Source organism: Camelus dromedarius, chromosome 3 (assembly GCF_036321535.1).
Source record: "Camelus dromedarius isolate mCamDro1 chromosome 3, mCamDro1.pat, whole genome shotgun sequence".
Lineage (NCBI taxonomy): Eukaryota > Metazoa > Chordata > Mammalia > Artiodactyla > Camelidae > Camelus > Camelus dromedarius.
The window spans coordinates 78540536-78562118 of NC_087438.1; the positions used below are offsets into that span (position 1 = coordinate 78540536).

At 41.7% G+C, this 21583-nt stretch overlaps 1 protein-coding gene across 2 annotated transcripts in view; it reads left to right on the forward strand.

Moving 5' to 3' along the window:
• The first annotated feature begins 626 nt into the window (after positions 1-626).
• KCNN2 (potassium calcium-activated channel subfamily N member 2) overlaps positions 627-21583 on the forward strand; it is a 127922-nt gene continuing 106965 nt past the window's right edge. Inside the window, exons 1-2 of one of the 2 annotated variants that reach the window (XM_031448838.2) lie at positions 627-1955; positions 2577-2672. In XM_031448838.2, coding sequence (XP_031304698.2) covers positions 687-1955; positions 2577-2672 — 1365 coding nt within the window. In that variant the 5' untranslated portion in view covers positions 627-686. Of the gene's footprint in view, positions 1956-2576; positions 2673-21583 lie in introns of those variants that run through there. The other variant, XM_064483224.1, reaches the window with a different exon arrangement.

The following is a 21583-nucleotide window of genomic DNA, read 5'->3' on the forward strand; positions in this document are numbered from 1 at the left end:
GCACTCAGGCAAGAGCGCAGCGCGGCGCAGCCAATCCAGACTATCAGGCGCTAGCGCCCAGCAGTGGGGAAAGATCGGGTAGCCGGGCCCGCTCGGATCGGCCAAACCGAGGCTCAGGCCCTGGGGTTCTCACAAGCCTTAATGTACTGACTTAGCTAGTCGCCCAAGTTTTTCTCTCCAAAGCGGGTGCCCCCGCAGTTAGTTGGCGGGCAGCCGGCAGCCCACTCTCCACGGTACCATTGGGAAGAAGTGGGCGTGGGGCGAGGGGGTGGTTGTTCTGCAGCTCTGAGAGGCGTGCAGGTGGGCGGAGGAGTGGCCCGGGTTCAGCACTATTCCCTTGCTTGACCCCTGGCTGAGGTGGCCCAAAGTGCTGCAGTGCCCCACGCAGGTGATCTACACTGCGTGTCCGGCACTAGTTAGGGGGGGGCGGCGGCACGAGAAGGAGGGACGCCCCTTTCCTTTATCCTCCCCCTACAGACCCGCTGCACTGCCTGGGGGCTCCTCATCCCAGGTGGTGCTCACAGGCGCTCCCAATCAGCAGGTGAAAACACCGCCCTCACCCTGGCCCGGCCTGCGCACCCTAGGATTTTCATCCTGCAGATTCCCTCCTCCCCATCTCTTTCTCACACACGCTCCCCTAAACCGCGCGCGCCGCAAACTCAGTCTTGGTCCCCGCAGGTGATGTCATGCCCATTGTTTTGGTGCGCCCAACCAATCGGACTCGCCGCCTGGATTCTACCGGAGCCGGCATGGGCCCTTCCTCGCACCAGCAGCAGGAGTCCCCGCTCCCGACCATAACGCATTGCGCAGGGTGCACCACCGCCTGGTCTCCCTGCAGCTTTAACAGCCCTGACATGGAAACCCCATTGCAGTTCCAGCGCGGCTTCTTCTCAGAGCAGCCGCCGCCGCCGCGCTCCTCACACCTGCATTGCCAGCAGCAGCAACAGAGCCAGGACAAGCCGTGCCCGCCCTTCGCGCCCCTCCCGCACCCTCAGCACCACTCGCACCTCGCGCACCAGCAGCCGGGCAGCGGCGGCAGCAGCCCATGCCTCCGGTGCAACAGCTGCGCCTCCTCCGGTGCCCCAGTGGCGGGGGCGGGGGCGGGGGATAACCTGTCCCTGCTGCTCCGCACCTCCTCGCCCGGCGGCGCCTTCCGGACCCGCACCTCCTCGCCGCTGTCGGGCTCGTCGTGCTGCTGCTGCTGCTCGTCGCGCCGGGGCAGCCAGCTCAATGTGAGCGAGCTGACGCCGTCCAGCCATGCCAGTGCGCTCCGGCAGCAGTACGCGCAGCAGCCGGCGTCCACCTCCCAGTACCATCAGTGCCACAGCTTGCAGCCCGCCGCCAGCCCCACGGGCAGCCTCGGCAGCCTGGGTTCTGGGCCCCCGCTCTCGCACCACCACCACCACCACCCGCACCCGGCGCACCACCAGCACCACCAACCCCAGGCGCGCCGCGAGAGCAACCCCTTCACCGAAATAGCCATGAGCAGCTGCAGGTACAACGGGGGCGTCATGCGGCCGCTCAGCAACTTGAGTGCGTCCCGCCGGAACCTGCACGAGATGGATTCCGAGGCGCAGCCCCTACAGCCCCCGGCGTCTGTCGGAGGAGGTGGTGGCGCGTCCTCCCCGTCTGCGGCCGCCGCCGCCGCTTCATCCTCAGCCCCGGAGATCGTGGTGTCTAAGCCGGAGCACAACAACTCCAATAACCTGGCGCTCTACGGAGCCAGTGGCGGAGGCAGCACTGGAGGAGGTGGTGGCGGCGGCAGCGGGCATGGCAGCAGCAGTGGCACCAAGTCCAGCAAAAAGAAGAACCAGAACATCGGCTACAAGCTGGGCCACCGGCGCGCCCTGTTCGAGAAGCGCAAACGGCTCAGCGACTACGCGCTCATCTTCGGCATGTTCGGTATCGTGGTCATGGTCATTGAGACCGAGCTGTCGTGGGGCGCCTACGACAAGGTACGTAGTCGAACCCCTGCCTTTCTTTCCCGGGCCGCGGAGCCGGACACCGAGTGGTTGGAATAGGCACTGGCGGGAACTCTCTGCCTGCCAGTCCCGAGCCTTCCCACGATCGGAGGCGCCCGCCGGGACAGCGAGCACCGCTCAAACGCGCACCCCTAACCGCAAGGCAACTCTGGAGAGGAAGCCTTTCCGCGCGCGGCCAAAGTTCTGTAGGCAGTCAATGCACAGCGCGTTTGGGCACGTTCAGTAGTAGTGGTTTCAGGAGTTGGTGGGGGAAAGCATAGTGTATTCCTCTCCTGGTGCTTGCGATGTAGGAGACCCCGTTGAAACCCAAACGCTTAAACTCGGGAATAACTTCCTCTTGGATTTCGAGAGCCAGAAGCTGCCTGTAGGTATGCGTTGCCGCGGACCTCACTGCTTGGCCTTCCCGGCTCTCATCTCCTCTCACTTCCCATTGAGGCCAAGTGCTGTGATAGATCTCAGAGCCACGATAGGTGCCCCTACCCCTCTCCTCCTCTTGGAAGTTGAGGACCACTTCTTGGGGGCTGACCGACCCCCGAGCCCTGAAAGATGATTAAATGTGCTTCTTTTTAAAAAGCGCTTCTGTCTGTGTTGCAGGCGTCGCTGTATTCCCTAGCTCTGAAATGCCTTATCAGTCTCTCCACGATCATCCTGCTTGGTCTGATCATCGTATACCACGCCAGGGAAATACAGGTAACTTAGGTTCTGCTGTTTATGAATGACTAAAGCCTTGCCGCCAGCCTGGAGAAGTGTAAGGCAGTAGACACTTTCCCCCAGCCCTCGTGTCCTTGCTTGAGGTTACAGAAGACACATGCTGTATTCTTATCTTAGCACCTGACCTGTTCTTTCAGGAAGTTAAAAACAAAACAAACAGTGCAGCATGTAAACATGCAGTCGTTTCTGGGATGTATTTGTTAAACCTGTCAGATTTCCCTCTCTCTTCTTTAATAGATCCACTTCTCCATACCAGTCACTGCGTTTGTTTTTCTCAAGACCAGTTATGCACTAGCCTTAATATGTCGGGTAAATGCGTACTCTTGTTTGATACACGTCTTCCTAGTGGGTGGGTCATTATGGACAATTGTGCCCATCTATATCACTGTCACTGGAGAAGAAAATGGGCCCACGATACTCCTTGCTAATGTATAAGACAAGAGGAAAATTCTAACCTTTTCTATATCTTTCAACATTAAAGAAAAGATCTATTGTAAATTTAGGATTCAGATTCTGTATATCTGATAGTTTGGTAGATTCTTAGGTACAATTATTACATTGTTTAAAATGTTATTTAAGAGCAAAGGCCGCTGCCCTTGTAAGTGGACTTGTTAGGGAAATGTTTGTTTTAAATGCAGCCAGGAACTCTATTGTTAGGTTTCACTGTTGCTGACAATTTCAGAATACTTCATCTAAAATTCATAGGTCATTTTTTGAGTTGTTTACTTTGCTATAGCTTTCAGTCAAAGGAATATTAAGGTTTGTGAATTAAAATAACTATAGAGTTTTCAAAAATTTAGAGTTAAGATTTTCCAGTTTAGAACTTACACTAATATGCATTTTTTGATTTTTTTTTTTTTCGAGCAGTTGTTAGGCATTTGTCCGAACTACTAAATCTTCAACTTTAGCCTGCTTTCCTTTAGGAGTTGCCATTAAATTTAAATAGCTTAGTGTAAATTATAAATTAAATTAATTTTAAGTTAGTAATTTGGAAAAAACATACTAAATATGGAAGAAACCAATTTTAACTATTGCCCAAACAAAATAAAAATACACATAGCTCCGAATGAGGGGGGAGAAATCACTTCGTCATGCTTTCAAATTTGCAAAAACTTTGAAAAGTGTGATTTTGAAGGAATGAGAACAGAAAATGATAATTAGAAAGAATGAGAAATGTTTAGAAGTAATAAAACTGCGCTGGCCAGACAAGGCAAACACGTTTGAACTCTTTTAAAATTTTAACAATTTACAGAGGTGCATCTTTAATTTAATACTAGTGATTGTGGGATTTTGAGATTCTTTCAAACATTTTAAAGTTATGCGAAAGTGTAACTTAAATATTATGAGGGTATTGCCTCATTTTGACTTGAAGAGTAGAACACTAAAAGCTGGGGGACGAAATAGGTGTAAGGAACCTTTGACTCATTTTACAGATGAGGAAGTTGAAGTCAGAAGAGATGACCAGCTGGCCAGTTCCCATGGCTAGACAGTACAGAGCATGACCAGCCCTGTTCTAGGGTCAAGCCCAGGATATTTCCTGCTGGGCTCTGCTACTGCTTGCCAGCAACCCTGAAACATGGGTTTATCTTTGTGGTTCCTCTCTAAATCTAAAAGTTGGGTATATCATTAGGGTTAAATTTAAAAGGTGACTCTGAAATCTCCTTAGGTATTTTTAAAAATCAAATAACCTAATTTTCTTGTTTGCTCATTTCTTAGAGACCAGAGTAGTTTTACTTAACTCACCCTGGAAAGAGACCTTGCTGTTTTTTTGGGGGGGGAGGGGTGTTGGGTTTTGTTTTGTTTTGTTTTGTTTTGTTTTGTTTTTTCAATTCAACGTCAGCTTTCATATTATTCCTGTTCCTTCTGAAAAACACACAGCTAAACAAGCATTCATGGCAGGAGGACATTTGATAGTATTCACATCAGGAACAGAGTGTCTTCCTGAAAACACTGACTTTTTAGGAATTATGGGGAGATTTTTTTTTTAAATAACTTATATGAGTTTAAGAATGGCGAAATGTCAATGTGTTCTAAAAAAAATTTTTTTTTTTGATACCATATTAGAATTCTTAACACTTAGAGAAACAAATTCAGGAAGTCCTATTTTTATAGATTATTTCGCACTTGAAAGAATCCCACCCCTGGTTAGTTTTGAGGAATATTTCTGTTTTACAAATGCATAGATATATTGATTAGATATGTATAGCATGGGTGATAAAAATGAGGACATGGATTCTTTTTCTTAAGACTTGTAAGCACAGTGAACCTCTTTATTGCTAGGGCAATGTAAACCTCACAAAAAGTTAGATTTTTATGATTGGGTTTATCTGACGTAACATGGTTTCTATTAAAACAGACTTAAGATAATTTCAAAATAGATGCATGGGACATAGCATTTAATTTTTTTTTTTGGATGTAGCTTTTACATTCAGTGTTTAGTCCAGAGGCATTTTTTTCCCCTCAAGCTGAAGCTCCAAATTCTTATCTGAGATGCTTTTAAAATATATATATATATATAAAATGGAAAAGGATCAAGTAAATATGGAGACCCTGAGCTAAAAGTCAGGAGCCAGAAAAATACGTTCTACTTCATCCGGAGAATAAAGTCAGATGCTGTTGAAATAGTTACTCTAAAACACAGTAAAAGCAAGTTCGCAAGCTAATGTATAGATGTGTGGAAAATGATGAATTGTGCCCTTTTTTTACTTATAGGTGTGCTTCTTTCATAAATTTCAAGCAAATAGGCACTTGTAGGTTTACTGTTAAGAATTCCAAGCATATCAATTAGCTTTGAGTTGAGGCCCTGTATGTAGGGCTTATGCTGCCATTCCAAGTGTACCCTTGGATGTAGCATATAGTCTAATGTGACACTTACTCTCTTTCTTTTTAGTGTAACTGTAGGATGATTGGACAGTGACAGCTAGCTAGTGTGGGTTTCTGGTACATGGTAGGATTTCTCACTGCATTCAGAAAAAGTGTTATAGCCAACATTCTGGCTCTCTCTTCACCGGAATTGTTTTAATGAAGCCTGGGGAGGCCCTGACATTTCCATAGAGAACCTTGGTAAGCACATCAATGTGACCTTTTATAAAATGTTTATACACACGCTATCAAAATAAGATGGTTCAGGTGAGTCATGGATGGAAGTGCCTGAATTTAAATAGTGTGATGGGAAGGCTTTGTAAGAACTTAGCTCAGTACATTACAGCTTTGGTGTCATTTTTCAGTACCACAGACAGCTCAGTGCACCAGGCTCTAGTTTGTTCATTTCACTAATTACTTTTATACCCCCCAACCAAAAATGAAATCACTTTTTTGGGGGGAGGGGAGTTCAGAATGCTTATATAAAATCATTTAGTGAGAGCAGTTTTTCAGTTAAGAGGATATTAGACTTTTTCAACTAGACATTTGGCCTTTCTATATCCATCAGTAAAGTTAAAAAAAATGAATAATGAATAAATAAAATGAATTTTAGCAATGGCCTTTGTTATCAAAACCTTCTGACAAAAGATGAGTACTACAGGGATTGTTTTATACAATTTGGAAAGGTCACTTGATGCTAAATAAGTAGCCTACCCACCTCAAATCCAAGGTCAAATAATGGGAACAAGAGAGGCATGATTTCCTGTGGCTTTGCTTTTTAACTCCCTCTTCTGTGAGATTTAAAGTATTTCTTTAATGGAACAAGAATAAGACAGAGTTCAAGTACTCTTTAAGATCTTCATCATCAGATAAGTTGAATGTAGATTTCACTTCATCTTTTCAACTTTAGTGTTCCCAAATTTCTCTTGAGGAAGCAATTTTGTTGAAAGAAAGAGTTGCTTAGTATTTTGATATAGGAAAATACAAAATTCTAAGTTGGGAAAGAAAGCCTCTCGGACCACAATCTTTCTGGTTCTCATGGGATTTGGCAGAGTGGCAGGTACTGTACTTTAAAGTTGAAAACATTTTTGCTTCCTTGATTTAGTTTTGGTGATAATATAGTCATATACCAAACAACATTAGAGGAAACACTGATTTTTCATTGGTATCTTTTGCAGTAGAATACCTCTATGCATTCTCCTTCAAGTTAGCTTTTCAGAGATGCGTGATATAGATCTAAAACTGGGAGAACACAAATTAAAATTTCTCTTTACTTGTGCATCTAGGCCACACAAAGGAAGGAGTGAGTGAGGTCAGGGGCCTCAGCGGCCCCCAAAGGCTCTTGATCTGGTTGGGGAGGGATAGTTAAGTGCCCACTTCATAGACTCTGGCTCACCTCGGGGAGGGTAGGAAAGAATGCTCGCTTTCTCCCTCCTACAGAGAGCAAGTAGAGGCTTCCAGATCATGCAAAGAATACTGCATTTGGTTATTATTCTCATTCATAAAGTAATAAAAAATAAATACACAGAATAAAAATAACTCAGTACAGAAGAGTTTAAAATAAATGTGATAGTCACAGCCTGTCTTATTCCTCAGAAACAACCACTTCAACCACTTTTAAATTTTTCATAGATTTCTCCAGAACTTTCAAAAATAAATGTTTAATTGTGTTTAGAAACACACACACATTGCTTTTGTTGCTAAATATATCTTGAAGATTTTTCCTCATCAGCACACAGAGACCCATCTCATTCTTTTTTAGCAACTGTTTATTATCCCATTTTATGGATATACTGTGGTTTACTGGTAGGCACTTGAAGTTTTCTGGGCTTTTGCTAAATAAGCCATTCTAAACATGAACACTCTTGTATATGTACTTTACTAATTAGACTATACACATATGGTAAATATCCAGCAGTCAGATTAGCTGAATCAAAGTGATCATTTAATAAATTAAATGAAAAGGTACTTATTGCCCACCAGCCCTTCAGAAAGATTGTCAGAGTTTACATTCCCTGTTTCCTGACACATATTCCCCCCACAGCATTGTTAACACTGACTACTATAAAAAGGAATTTAAGATATTTTGGGCTTTTTAAAGTTGACTATCTTCCTGAAAAAATTTTTTTGGAGAAAAATTCTTTAAGGACAAAGCTCATGGCCTCAGAAGGCTATTTGGAACATTTTGCAATGTCTAGGGGTGCATTATCTAACCTGCTGACAAACTGACCAGCCATTGTAAAGATGCCCAATTATTATTGTTTTACTTAAAAATGAGAGATGAAGGAAGCTGAAAGAATAGAAAAAACGGTCTTAGATTGATCTTTAGGCCTCTGCTGTGTCTATGAGGTAGAGGAGAGTTAACTCTTTGGCTACAAGACTCCAAAAGGCAGCGAGGTGGGAATCTTGCCTGAATTGCGATGCTGTGTGGTGGTCAGCTCCACCACCGATAGCTGTATTGCCAGCAACTTCTCCATCAGTTGTAACCAGACTCTCAGTCCCTTTGACTTGGTGTATATGCGGTAGTAACGAAATCACTCAGGACTCATTTTCTCCCCCTGCCTGTGTAAAGATCTCTGCATTATTAATGGGGGGGGGTGACACCAAATAAAGTGATCCTGGTGTGTTTACAGAGCAGCATCACAAATGAATGAAGAGTGGAACTTTAGGTTTCCTGCAGATGGGTTCCCTTGATCTGCCAGCTCATTTATGGGCCACGTTATGTACAGCTCGGAAAGAAAGGCACTGTAGGCTGTCATCATCCCAGAGCACATCTGGCAGAGCGGACAGAGGGAGCTGGCACTGATTGCACTTCACAAAGTTCCTTTTGGTCAGGGTAGAAAGTGGTTTTGCGGGGGCCGTTTTAGAATTTCTGCTCATTAGGAAATCATACGATGTTTGCTACTTTGGAAGTATATTTTTAACCTCAAACTTCTTTAGAATTCTCTTTAGAAAACTGGAAACTGTATAGAGAGGATCTGAACTGTTACTGGGCCCAGGATCCCACCCAGCATGGAAACTCCCTTTATGTCATCACAGATAAAAATGGTCACCCAATTCCTACTTGAACCCTCTTCCCGTGATTGTCTGTACAAAGCTGTCCATTCCATTGCCAGACAGCTTAAATTTTAGGAAGATTTTCCTTACGTTGGGGTGAAATCTGGTTTTATTCCTCCCCATATTGAACATTTAAAAATTTTTTGAGCTCTGCTAATACAGTGGGGGAATTAAATGGTAAGGTTTCCTCCCTCTTGGAACCAAGCAGGTGGGGTTAAGGAGAGAGAGAAGACTTAAGTAGGGGGGAGGGGAAATCCTTGGAAGTCATAGGAAATGTCATAAAGGGGCCATAAGAGGCTGCAACAGAAAAAAATGAGGGGCAGAGGGTTGCACACCTCAGGGTGATCGGGGAGTACTCTCTAAGGAAGTGACTTTTAAACTGAGACATAACGGGAAGGAAGTCATCTGCTACTGGCAGAGTCCGGAGGAACAACCTATGCCAAGGCCTCGTGACTGAGAGGAGCTTCCTGCACGTGTACAATTGAGAGGAAAGCAGTGTGGCCCAAGCACAGTGGGCCTGGATGGGGCAGAAGGGAGTGTACAGTTCTGATACCAAAGGGTCTTGAGGACATGGTAAGAATTTTGTGGCATTTTCTTCCAAGTGCCTGGGGCCGTCATTTTAGCATAGAAGAATCATGATCCAGTCTACTGTTGAAGCAGACCTTTTGTTGAAGCTCTGAGAAGATTGGTCTGGAGAACATTAGGAGACTCTTGGCAAGTTACATTGTAGAGGTGATACTTGGACAGCAATGGTGGAAATCAGAAGTGGTCTGATTTAAGACCCAGGTTGGAGGTAGGATGGAGGTCCTAGTGATCGGATATGACAGGTGAGGGCAGGGAATGATGCAGAGATGGGCTCTGGTTGGAGCATTTGAGTATGTGGTGCTGAGGAGGGAGGATCACATTGAGGGGTAGGATGTGTAGTCAGGAAGGCTTCTGATTGGTATGTTTCTGGTGGTACAAGAGAATCTTGAGTAAAGAAGAAAGGTCTGTAGTGGAAATTTAAATTGGGGAGTGATCAGCATAGGGACTGTTTTAAACCGCAGGAATTGATAAAATCACCGAGAGAAAAAAAGAGAGAAAAGAAGGTCTGACATCTAGAGGTTGTGTGAAGGAGGATCTAGAGAAAAGAGATAAGAATGACTTGTGCTTGAGGTGGAGATGGGAGTGTTTTCAGGAGGGCACAGTGCTGTGTGTTGGTTGCTGTGAAGTCTGTTACTGTCGGGGGGAGAGGTGCCTGTTGGGTTCGGCAAGTTGAAGGTCACTGCTGACCTTGGTGAGCAGTTTCATTGGGATGGTAGAAGGCAGCCTGTAATTTCCAGTAAAACAGAATAAACTGATTTCTCCCTTCACAGAACTACAGAGCAAACATTTAAACATTAGGTAGGTCCCTTTAAATGCCCTCCTAATTAAATAGTTCCCAGTTCTTTGAATATTCCTGATCAGACTTAGAATGTCCCTGATCATATTCTTTTGGGCTGATTGTTTTATTGAATTCCTTCTTCGAATCAGGTCAGAAATGTAGTCAGTACTTTCAGATAAGATCTGCCAGTGAACTTGCTGCCTCCCTTCATCAAAAATGCTCCATTATACTGACTGTTTAGTATAAAATGATCATTGCCTCACTTGAACTGTTGCCAAGTAACACCTGTAAAAATGGTGTTGGACTGAATGTATGGCTTTGCATTTAGTGGCTCTGTTAAATGGCATCTTGGTTTCAGACGAGTGTTCAGCCTATCAGAATAGTTTGAATCATCATTGTGATATTTATTTGATAAATACTTATTTAGGTTCGGAAAATGCTGTGTAGGGACTGACGATGGAATTGGCTAGACCGAAATCAGTGCTAGATTCTGTTCCAGAAGCATGGCCAATATTGGTGGCTGTCACCCGATTTGCGCACATTCAGCTCTTCCTAGCTGCTTGCTAGCTGTGACTATGAAAAGTGTACCTTGGGAACCTATGCCCAAGGCATGAGTGAGCCACAGTCAGAACTGAGCAGTAAGACCTTCTTTGTAGTGAGCCGTCTGCTCATCCATGATATTGGGTACAGCCTGTCAAGTAATACCAACGCTATGAACTCTTGACTATCAACCAGCCCACCTTTCTCTACAAGAATGTCACAAGGACTGTTAGATCCCTTGCTGAAATCCATATATTCTGTGCAGTCTCATGATCTGCCAGTCTATTAGTGATGCCCTAGAAGGGAACAAGACTGATGTGCTTACCAACGTAGGTATTAAAATGTAGGCTTCATGACCAAATGCCTTTTCTCTTAAAATTTTTGTTTTCCTCTTCAAATTATAAAACTAATAAATATTTATGTTAGAAAGTTTGTAAAACATAGAAGATGTGAAAAAGAATATGTTAGTTTACTCTCACCACCCGGAGATGATAATTATTGTGATACAATGTATTTACATTAAGTAGATGGACCTGATATTTGCTATATATTGCTAAAAAGAAATTTGGTGTTCTTATCATGTAATTTTCTATTAATTTCTCCATGTTATTAAGCATTCTAAATAGCTCTGATTTTTTTTTGCATCATACAGCTATCATCAATTTAATCCTTTCCTTTAGTTTTAGACACTTAAGAAAAATTAGAAAGAACATATTTAAAATATTTTTATAATAAATGCTTTTGCAGGTGAACTTTTGTAAGTTTCTCTGATGATTGTCTAATGGTAAATTGCCAAGGCAGAAATTACTTTGTTAACTTGGTTATTTTCTGGAGCATCTTGGTTCAATTTACTGGTTAGTATTTGAACACTGTACTACCCTGTGAATCTAGGAATTTGCTTTCCTGTAATCCCCTGTAGCTTCCTATTTCTTCATAATTTGGGTTTGTAATATTGGGTAACCAGGTTTATAAAAGGGTATTCCTGTTTAATAATTAAAGTTTATATAGAAAGAGTGTGAAAGCAGTATTGGAAGACAACTTTGCCCCCAAATGTTCCCAATCTTTTTTTATTATACGAAGCTGTAAAAACCATAATTTCTGAAATTTACTCTATAAACTTTCCTGCTGAGCAAAGCAATCAGACTCTCCTTTGAGTTGTTTACTGTTTTTTGCAGCGCAGCCTCGTAGCTTCTGGAGCCAGCCTGTCTGGACTCATACCCGGCCCTGCCACTGATTAGCTGTGTGACCTTGGACAAGTTACTTAATCTCTCTGTACTTCAGTTCCCTTGTATGTGAAATGGGGACTGTAGAGTCCCTCTCTGATCGGGTTGTTATGGGGATTGATATATGTATATATATATACACATACATACATACACACACACACACTCACTCACTCACTTAGAATGCTGCCTGGCATGTGGTGAGGGCTATTTAGGTGTCAGCTGCTGGTTATTGTTAGCTATTTTGAGGTTTGTTGGGGTGGAAGGGGAGGAATTGGAGCCCAGCCTCTCTGGGCTTTGGGAAACAGTGATGGTATTTTTTTCTTCTTTTACAAGTCTTCTAAGAGGGAACATTAAAAAAAAAAAAGGTGTGCATTCAAAGTGTTCATTAGTTTATTAACATTTAATTTGAGAATATGTATGTATGTTTTTTGTTTTTTTAAAAAAGCTTTAATCTCTATTAAGGATAGCCAATATTGTTTTAACTGAGTTAGTTCACATTCTCTCTGTGGGCAAGTTAGCTGTCTGGGGGACCAGATAGTGTTCATACTGGTTGTCAAGTCAGTAAACTAGTGTTAAAGTACTATAATGCTTTGGTTCATAGTTTTTACCAAAATAGCCATTTCCCCTAAAAACCTACCACAGGCGTGGCTTCTGGCTGAAAGCAAGGCTCTCTGTGAGGCACGTTAACTCCTTCAGGCATACAGATCACAGCTGATGGCATCTTCTACTAATTAGGACCCTGGTGACTTAAAAGAGTTAAGTGCAACACTCTGAAAAGTAAGCAAAGGGAATAAATTGGATAATGGAAAATTCTGGTATTAACCCCCTGCTGAATGGAAAAGAGGTAATAAACAGCCAATGGCGTTTGTATGAAGGACTGTAACTGATGGCATTTCTGACTGTACTCACTGTAGGTCTACAGGGTATTTAAACAAAAAGCTTTTTAAAAAAATTTTTTTCTGTATTGGATTTATCTCTGACAAGAATTTTGTTTGATGTGCCACCACCCCCAGCCATAGAGCTTGGAGTCCAGTGGTTGGAAAGAATTGATAAGTTTGTATGTGTGTCAGTATGACAGGCAACATCTCAAAATATGCTTGGTTCGTTAAGTGGGTTTACTTTTTACCGTATAGCTCGTGTCTTCTGTTTCATTTCAAATGATCTTTAGTTGAATCTGAATTAGGCTGGTCTCTGTTTGTGAACAATGTGTTATTGTTGGGTGAGTTTTCTTCTTTGCTTTTGGAATTTGTGAAACACATTGGGATTCAGACATTATAAGCTTTGAACTGAACCATGATAAATTTTAACAGGCAGTGTTCTCTGTCGATAATTGGTCATGTGCCTTCTTGAATATCTGAGCATTTTTACCAAGTATGTATTTATCTATAATGGTTATCCAGAAGATACTAAGATGGGGTTGTTTCCAAGTAATCTGACTATTAAAATTTGGATATAAACCCTTAATTGGTTTTGTTCAATGAAGTAGTCTTCTTTCTATCACAAAGTTTTGATCTTCCAAGGAGATTGTATGCAATATTTGTGTATTAGTTTTCACACAAAGATACTGATTTGGGGGAGGAGGCATTAAACACTCTAGTTTGGTTATCATGGTCTTGAGTAGTGCTTTCCTGACAATAGTGTCTGCTGTCAAGAGGGTTAAATAAATACATGGTACTAATCCTTAAATTGCTTAATTTTTTTGCTGGGTGGCTAAGGGAAATTATATCCTAATGTTGGATTTAGTTTTAAGGTCACAGATTATTTAAAATACTGAAAAATAATCATTAAAAGTGATGGCTGTGGGATTTATAATAGTCACCCCCTGGTTTTTCACAGGTATATCTAGTACTTTTAGACATATATCCAAGCAAATCTATTGACTGAACATTAATTTCATTTATATGGATGTAGCTGTGAAATTTTGAAATGAAAAGTCTTAGCTTTTAGACACTTGCCTTAAGTCATTTTTCATGTTGGTAAATCCTCCCATACTTGGAAAAAAGTTTTTATAATTAAAGAGTATGAATTGCTGTCTATCCTTTGAAGGGAAAATAGCTTAAGATATATTTATTTAGTTAAATATGTTATTAGTTTAAAGCTTTAGCTTACTGCTTAAAACTGTGTGTAATATACATTTTAACGCTACTGTTGAGAATTATTTTGAATAGAGTTTTACTTCTTTCCCATTAGTTTTTTAGTTAAGAACCTCACTTTGTTATTTGTCATTGTCAAAAAGGATACTTAATGGCTTTCAAAAATTAAGTGGTAGAGATACAAAGAGAAGTCTCATATGAGTGTTTTGGGGGAAAAAGCAACAATACTGTGTTAGTGCTGAAAACTGTTTTTCAAAATTTCCTTGATTTGGAATTCACTGGCTCTTGTAGGTTTTTAAAATATCATTTAAAAAGGCTTATCTTACGCATTCCTTTTTTTTTTCTTTCAGTATATCTTCTTTACGGTCTTACCCTTTTTGACAACTGTACCTACTTTTCAGTTGTTACCTTTTGGCCATGTTCTGCTGCACGTCTCAGAATGTGTCCCTTGGGTGTTCTTTACATTGGAGGATGAAAATCCAGCTCACTCACTGTCATGTTCATTCTCACTTAGTCTGATACTGTATACACAGATTGCTTCCGTGACAGCTATTTTGAAATAATGTATCCATTATCCATCCAGTGTGTCTCATTGTGGTTTTACACAACTGGCCTCAGAGAGAAAGTGAACGTACGTTTAGGGCTTAGTTCCTCAAGCCCGTGTCAAAACGTCCTGCCCAGAGATCACACAGCATAATCAGTGGCGAGCATTTTTTCTGTATCATTTACCCAGAAACAAGAGCTCTTCTCTGCATTATTGTGCAGGAGCACACATCACCACAGCAAGATGATCATTGTGATGGAGGGTGGGATAAAGGCTCATCTTCCAGACCTGAATTGTGACATGTTGCCCTGTGGGAACCAAATTCAGCAAGCACAAGGGAATAGGATGAGACTGAGAATTCGGAGGCTGGCGAGGTTGGGTGATGAACTCAGATACGTGCCCTAGCTGCCTTCCCAAGACAGAATGCAACTTTTTATTAATTTGCTCTCACTTCCTTTCTCCTCTCTTGGTATAGTGATGACCTGTACATTTACAGTGAGGTCAAAAAAGTCAATGACTTACTTTTTTTCTTAAACACAGTGGGGGAAGATTACAATGAAATACTACAAATCCAATCCCTTTTACCAAGAAGAAGAGCAGGATTTTATAATTATCTCGTTGACTTTGTTGTAAATTTGCCTTTTGGATCCTTCTAAGGAGCAGCCCTCCCTACCCTGCAATCTCCGAGGTCCCTGCTGGGTGTGTTTACGTAACCCATCCCTCTCAGCTCCTCTAGCTTTGTTTTCACTGGGGAATATTCTGGGGGAACACATGCTGTGTTTTTAGATTTCCAGCTGTGTCAGGATTCCCTAGCTGACTCTGAACCTCTGGGAGTTCAGGATACGCGCTGATCTCTAATATGCTTGGGTGCATCACCGTGGTTGGAGGAAGGACAAATAGGCATAAATATAACATTTTCCAGTAATGAGGCCTCATATCTGACACTTGTGCTTGTGTTTATGTTGAGCGTTAAAACTTTGTGGAAAGCAGAAGAGCTGATACATACCATCTGGCAGGACCTGTCACTGTCCACCAGGGTGTGGGTGGCAACACAAAGTATGGCCCCTCAGATGACAGTGTAGGAGGAGAGTTCATACAGACACCTTGTACGGCCATGTGTGCTTCTACCACCTGTGCTTCTGGGAAGGAGCCCAAGGTGGCGTTTAACTCTGGCTCTGGATCCAGACAGATTGGGGTTAGAATAACTCAGCTTCACTCTGGTGACCATGAGAAGAAAACTTCACCACTCTCAGCCTCATTTTCTTTAATTGGACGGTGGAGATCATAGTTATTCCCATCTCACTAGATAGTTTGGAGGATCCAGTGAGACAGTGTTTATAGTGTGGTACTTGGCATGCTGTAAGTGGCACAGTCAGTAAATGTTAACTCTTTCTATGGTTCCTTTTCCGTCATTACTATTTTGAAATAAATATGGTAGCAGAGCCTAGCAGGGATTTCAAAGTGGAAAGGGGGCTGGGTAATAATGTACTGTATTTCAGGGTAGTTGAACCAAGTTCTGGTAAAAGGGAAGTTGGGCAAGGAAGGCAAGTACTTGGTTAGTTAGGGCAGGGAGTTGGCAAACTATAGCCCACAGGCCAAATCTGGCCTCCTGAGTAAATCTAGCCTATTTTTATAAAGAAAGTTGTGTTGGCACACCTTTGTCTACGTACTGTATACAGCTGCTTCGGCACTACAGCTGGCACTGTGGGCAGAGTTAAATAGTTATAACAGAGATGTACGGCTGCAAAGCGCAAAATAGTTGCTTTACAGAAAAAGTTTGCTGACCCTTGAGTTAGAGACCAGGATGGTCAACAAGGCAGCGAGAAACATGCATAAAATATTCCTTCTGCCTTTGCATTACTTTATTCCTTGCTATGATTTTGAGCTTCTTTTTTTTTAATGTAAGTATAGTCGATTTACAATGTTGTATCTATTTATGGTGTATAGCATTTTGATTCATTTATATATATATATATTATTTTTCATATTCTTTTTCATTATAGGCCATTACAAGGTATTGAATCTAGTTCCTTGTGCTATACAGGAGGACCTTGTTGTTTATCTATTTTACGTATAGTAGTTAGTGTCTGCAAATACCAGGCTCTCAATTTATCCCTTCCTACCCACTAGGCTTTTTAAGGTACATGGTGAGCAGAGGTTCAGGTAGCCCTGCTCACACCTGGGAAATGCAGATTTCTGTAAGGGTGACGTCTTGTGCTGTGATCCAACCTCTCAGTCTCCCTGTAATAATCTGCATTCTGGGATTGAGGTGAAGGGCATCTGGGAATTAGTTATGTCATCACAGCTGAGTAGAATGGCTGTCGTAGAAGCTGCTTTTATATGAAGTCTGAGCTGGAGTTTCAGCTCAGAGTTCTTTATTGTGGAGGCCAGTGATGAGAAGCTGGGCCTGTCTGACACTGGGTATTCTGAAAGTTAGTTTCAGGAAAGTTAGGCTGAGGGTGGTTTCCATTCTCATGAGTCTGTTGGTGTTTCTGGCCTCAGTCAGGAAGAGAGGCTCATTTGTTTCATATTTTGAAATAAGTGTTTTATAGTTAACTGTTCTTTAACTCCACGTTTTATCACAAAAATCACAGTTTAAGTTGGGAAGCAATACAGAGTGTTGGCTCACTTCTTTATGTCGAATTCTGGCTGCATGTATACTTTATTAATTTGCGTATTTCTGTACCCTAGTGATTCAGGTTATAGTTCATAAAGATGATCTTCTCCATTCTCAGCTGCCTGCTGGACAGTTCCCCTTGGAAGCCCCGCCGGCCCTTACTGTTCCCTGGGTCTCCTCCTTGCCCTCTCACGCTTGCTGTCTGCAGGAAGGGCACCGCTGTCCACCTGGGACCCTTGATCCTTCTTCCGCTCCTCTCCTCTCCCCTACTTGCAAGTAGAGTCACCAGGTCCTACAGATATTTCCTCCTCGGTGTCTTTTGCGTTACCTCTGCTTTCTGGTCACGTTCTCAAGGGCCATGGTTTTGTGTTTCCTGAACTTCAACTTTTCCCAGATCCTCCTACAATCTCTACTGTGTTTCCATTTAATTAATTTTTAATATTTATATTATTTATAGTATATATTATGCATTACATTATACAATATGCAATATATTATGTTATATATGTAATTATATGTGTACATGTCATTATATATGACATATTGCATATTACATAATGTAATGCATATATATTATATATTGATACATAATATATACTTGTGTATTATGATAAAATATAAAATACGTTGTATATATAATAGAATAACACAATATAATATATACTATAAATATATGTAAATATAGTTCAATAACTATATTATACAATATATAAAAATATATAATTTATAAAATATACAGTTTAATTTATATAAAATGTTTAAATAGTATATAGTATATTATACATTATATCATTTATATTTTAATATTTATATTATATACTATATTATATACTTATTTACTGTATATAAGTATATATACTATATATTTATATCCTATTCCTATATTAAAAATTTTTTTCTTTCTCTCTTCTTGTAACCTCATCTTAAGTAACCATATCCATGAAATTACAATCGTAGTATAATTGCATGTATTTTCTAATACACAGTGAGTTAAAACTATAAATAAACAACACACAGCCCAGAATCATCTCAGAGGAATACGTCAAGCTCCTTTTGGGAACGTCTGCCTTGTTGTTGTCGTATTGTTTTAAATGTGTGTGAGTGTAGTCTCAGTTTCCAGTTTGACACCTCTCCTCACCCCCATTCCCTGCTTCTTTCTAATGGTCCGTCCTCCCCGCCACTGCATGGATGTCCGTCCCAGACATAAACCCGATCCCATCACAATAGTTTAAAACTCTTCCATGGCTCTCTGTTTTCTCAGGGTGACATTCTTTAATGCAGAGGCTTTACAACACAGTTCTCTAGATCAGGCCCCTGTCTGTCAGCTCCGCTCAGCCCTGTTCGCAACCCCCGAATATGTCACTTCCACTCCAGCAACACTGCATCACTTGCAGTTCCTGAAGCACAGCACACTGTTCCATACCTCTGTGCTTGGAATGCCTTTCCCCTTTATTTGCCCAGATTCTGCCGGTGCATGAAAATCAAACTCAAGAATCATCTCTGCTAGGAAGCCTTCCCTGCCTAGGCCCCTCACTCGCCGTGACTTAGCCGCCCTCCATATTTGGGGGCTGCCCTAAAACAGTTAACAAACACAGTGGTGGAGAGGCCTGATAAGACATGGAATTTGATTCAAACCCGAATTTTCCTAACTTCATATCCGTGACTTTTGACGGCCTATTAACAGCTCTGCACTTCAGTCTCATGTGTAAAATGGGGAGAATAAGGCTCCCTGAGGGCAGGTGGCATGGACTGATTCTGCTTCCCAGGGCTGAGCAGGCCAGTGCACAAGACCTGGAATGGATGCATCGGGAATCCATATATCTTACTGTGATGCCTACGATAGTGGGCTGGAGTAGCCGTCTCTGTACTGTCATCTGTGAAATGGGGACAGCCATCGCTACTCCTGCTTCTCAGTTCACTGAAGGATCGCTGACCATGTGTGTAAAGCGACCTGTCTTAGAGGAGCTGGCATGGGCATCTCACCCCAATAGTAGTTTAATTAGTGCACCTTATCTTAGCATCAGGGCTTTCTCCTCTGTTGTATTTTCCTACCATAACTTCTGTATCACTCAAGAAATTTAGCTTTCACTATTTGTAATTCAGTTTGACTTAAAATTATTAAAACTAGATGTTAAAATGAGCACAGGTGTAGTTTGATCTCATTGGGTGAAGTCATAGCAGTGCTTCTCTTTCTAGTCCTCATAACTCTATGAAAAGAGACAGAGTTTGTAGACTTGGCTGAAAGAAATGTGAAAATGAACCCATCCAGGTACGACAGAGCTAGATTAGGAAGGCGCTGATCTTTTTAGGAGGTGGTGGTTATAAATCAAGAGGCCCTGAAGTCCCCTTCCAGTACTTCAGTTTGATGGCAGAGCCCTCCTCTTTGGGCCTCCTTCCATTCCCTACAGGGTGCTCGTGGTGTTCCCCCTCTGATGTTTCCCCTTTTACTTCTTGCTCCTTACAAAATCCCCTCTGGCTTTTTCAGTTCATTTCAAACATCACCTTCTCTGTGAAGCCTGGTCTGTTTATTTTAGACACTTTACTTTTTTCCTTTTCTGAGCAGTGTCTGTATGTATTGCCATTCTATATAATCAAGTATTTCGGCCTCCTGGCGTTGTTTTCTGCGGATATGCTTCACCTTCTCAAGGGCAGTTACACAGCTGGTTAAAAAGGGCTTTCTAGCTCTTCAGTTAGTCTTAATAGGTGACCGTCTCGAGCATCCAGAATATCTCCAAGTCGGCTGTCTTTTTTTTTTTTTTTTTTTTTAATTTAGGTAGTGGGGATTGAGCACAGGACCTTGTGCACGCTAAGCATGTGCTCTACCACTGAGCTGTACCTTCCCCTGGCTGTCACTTCCAAACCCTCTATGATATACAGCCATTTGGGAGCTTTAGTAAATTCAGTAAATTGTTGTCTTTAGTGGATATTCACCAGCCTGAACTTGAGTTACAATTGTTTGATGTATAGATATCTGCACATGATTATTGCTACCTCTGGGGAAAATCATAAATCTCTAGTCTTATATCTAATTCACCTATTGGCATTATGTTCTCCCGTGTCCATGTAATTACATTAGGGGACTCAAGAACTCTGCTTTGAGGTGCTTGATATAGGTGCATCTTTGTCTGGATGTTAGAGACAGAAAGAGAAGGCTAACAGAAAAGCCCCCTCGGAGAGAATTGCTCTCCCTCTCAGGAGTCAGCAGTTCTCTTGTCTAACAAGAGACTTGTATTCTCTTTGCCTGTTTGTGCAGCTTTCTGCCATAACACTAATGGATGGATGGCATCTGCTGTCACAGTGCTGGTCATAAGTCCATCTCTGGAAATCGGCCACTCCCTCGATTAGCAGCTTGCTTCTGTAAAACCCATGTGATTTGAAGTCTATGTGTTCAGAACTTCTCTCTGGGCTTTAAATATCTCTCTGGGTTTAATATCATGTTCCCTGGCTTAAAAATGTTTTGAGTGAACTTTTTATGAAATGTGTGAACCTTCTTGAGTGTAGCCATTGAGGTTAATAAGAACAAATGAGTATCTTGGAAGTGTTTTCCAAATTGTCCAGGTGGTAAGCCAGAATAACCAATCTGTGATATTTTGTGGAAGGGTTTAGGTAGGTTTTTCTTAGTCCAAGTCTCCTGTTTGTGAATTTGAGCCACCAGGGTACAATGAGATCTGTATATTCTGACCCTGTATTTTCTTATTGCTTTCCCACGCATGTAGTATTTGGTGATGATATAAAAAATTAGATGTGATGACAAAGGTAATGATGAGATGAAAGTGATATTCCTTAAGGAATATGCAAAACGATTGACTACCTGAGGATGAATATGGTCTTAGAAGGGAAGACGAGGCAAAGGAGAGATACTGGAAGACTTAATAAGCACCAAATACTTACGACTGGGTATGGGTAGGGACAGGAGCCCACTACGTGACTAATTGAGCTACATAAAATAGATGTTAGGGTTTGTTAGCTACATGCTAATGGCTATTCTTTGGGGAAGTGAAATAACTAATAGGTATCAAAATAACCGATCTGTGTCGTGCACCTACTGTGAACAAGCACTGTGTTAGGTACCTTTACACACATTGTCTCATTTTATCTAGCTTATAATTCTTATTCAGCTAGTGAGTAGCAAAGCTGAGAATGAAATTCAGATCTAAGACTTCAAAAGTTCTTTCCTTTTTTCAGCATGGACCTTAGTGTTAATGTGTGATTTCATCTGGAATATATGAGAAAAACTGTTTCAGCTATAAGCATAAAATAAAGTAACTGCTTATTAAAAACGTATGATATTCAAACATTTAGTTTAATATAGATGAGGGAGATACTTCCTCTGGATTTTACATGGTGTTACTTTCACTTCACCAGTTGATACAAGGAATTGGTGGTAGAACAATCTTTATCCATAATTAATTGTTCTATAAAATATGGCAAATTTAGTGTCTTTCATTTGTCTCTAGGGGTTGTTCAGAAAGAGCCACAGTGTTGGGATGGAAGCCAATGTTCAATTAACCATGAAAGTGAAGTAGAGGATGGGAGAGATCACTGATGACTAATAAAATCTGGATGGTATCTGAGGCTGTGCCATATC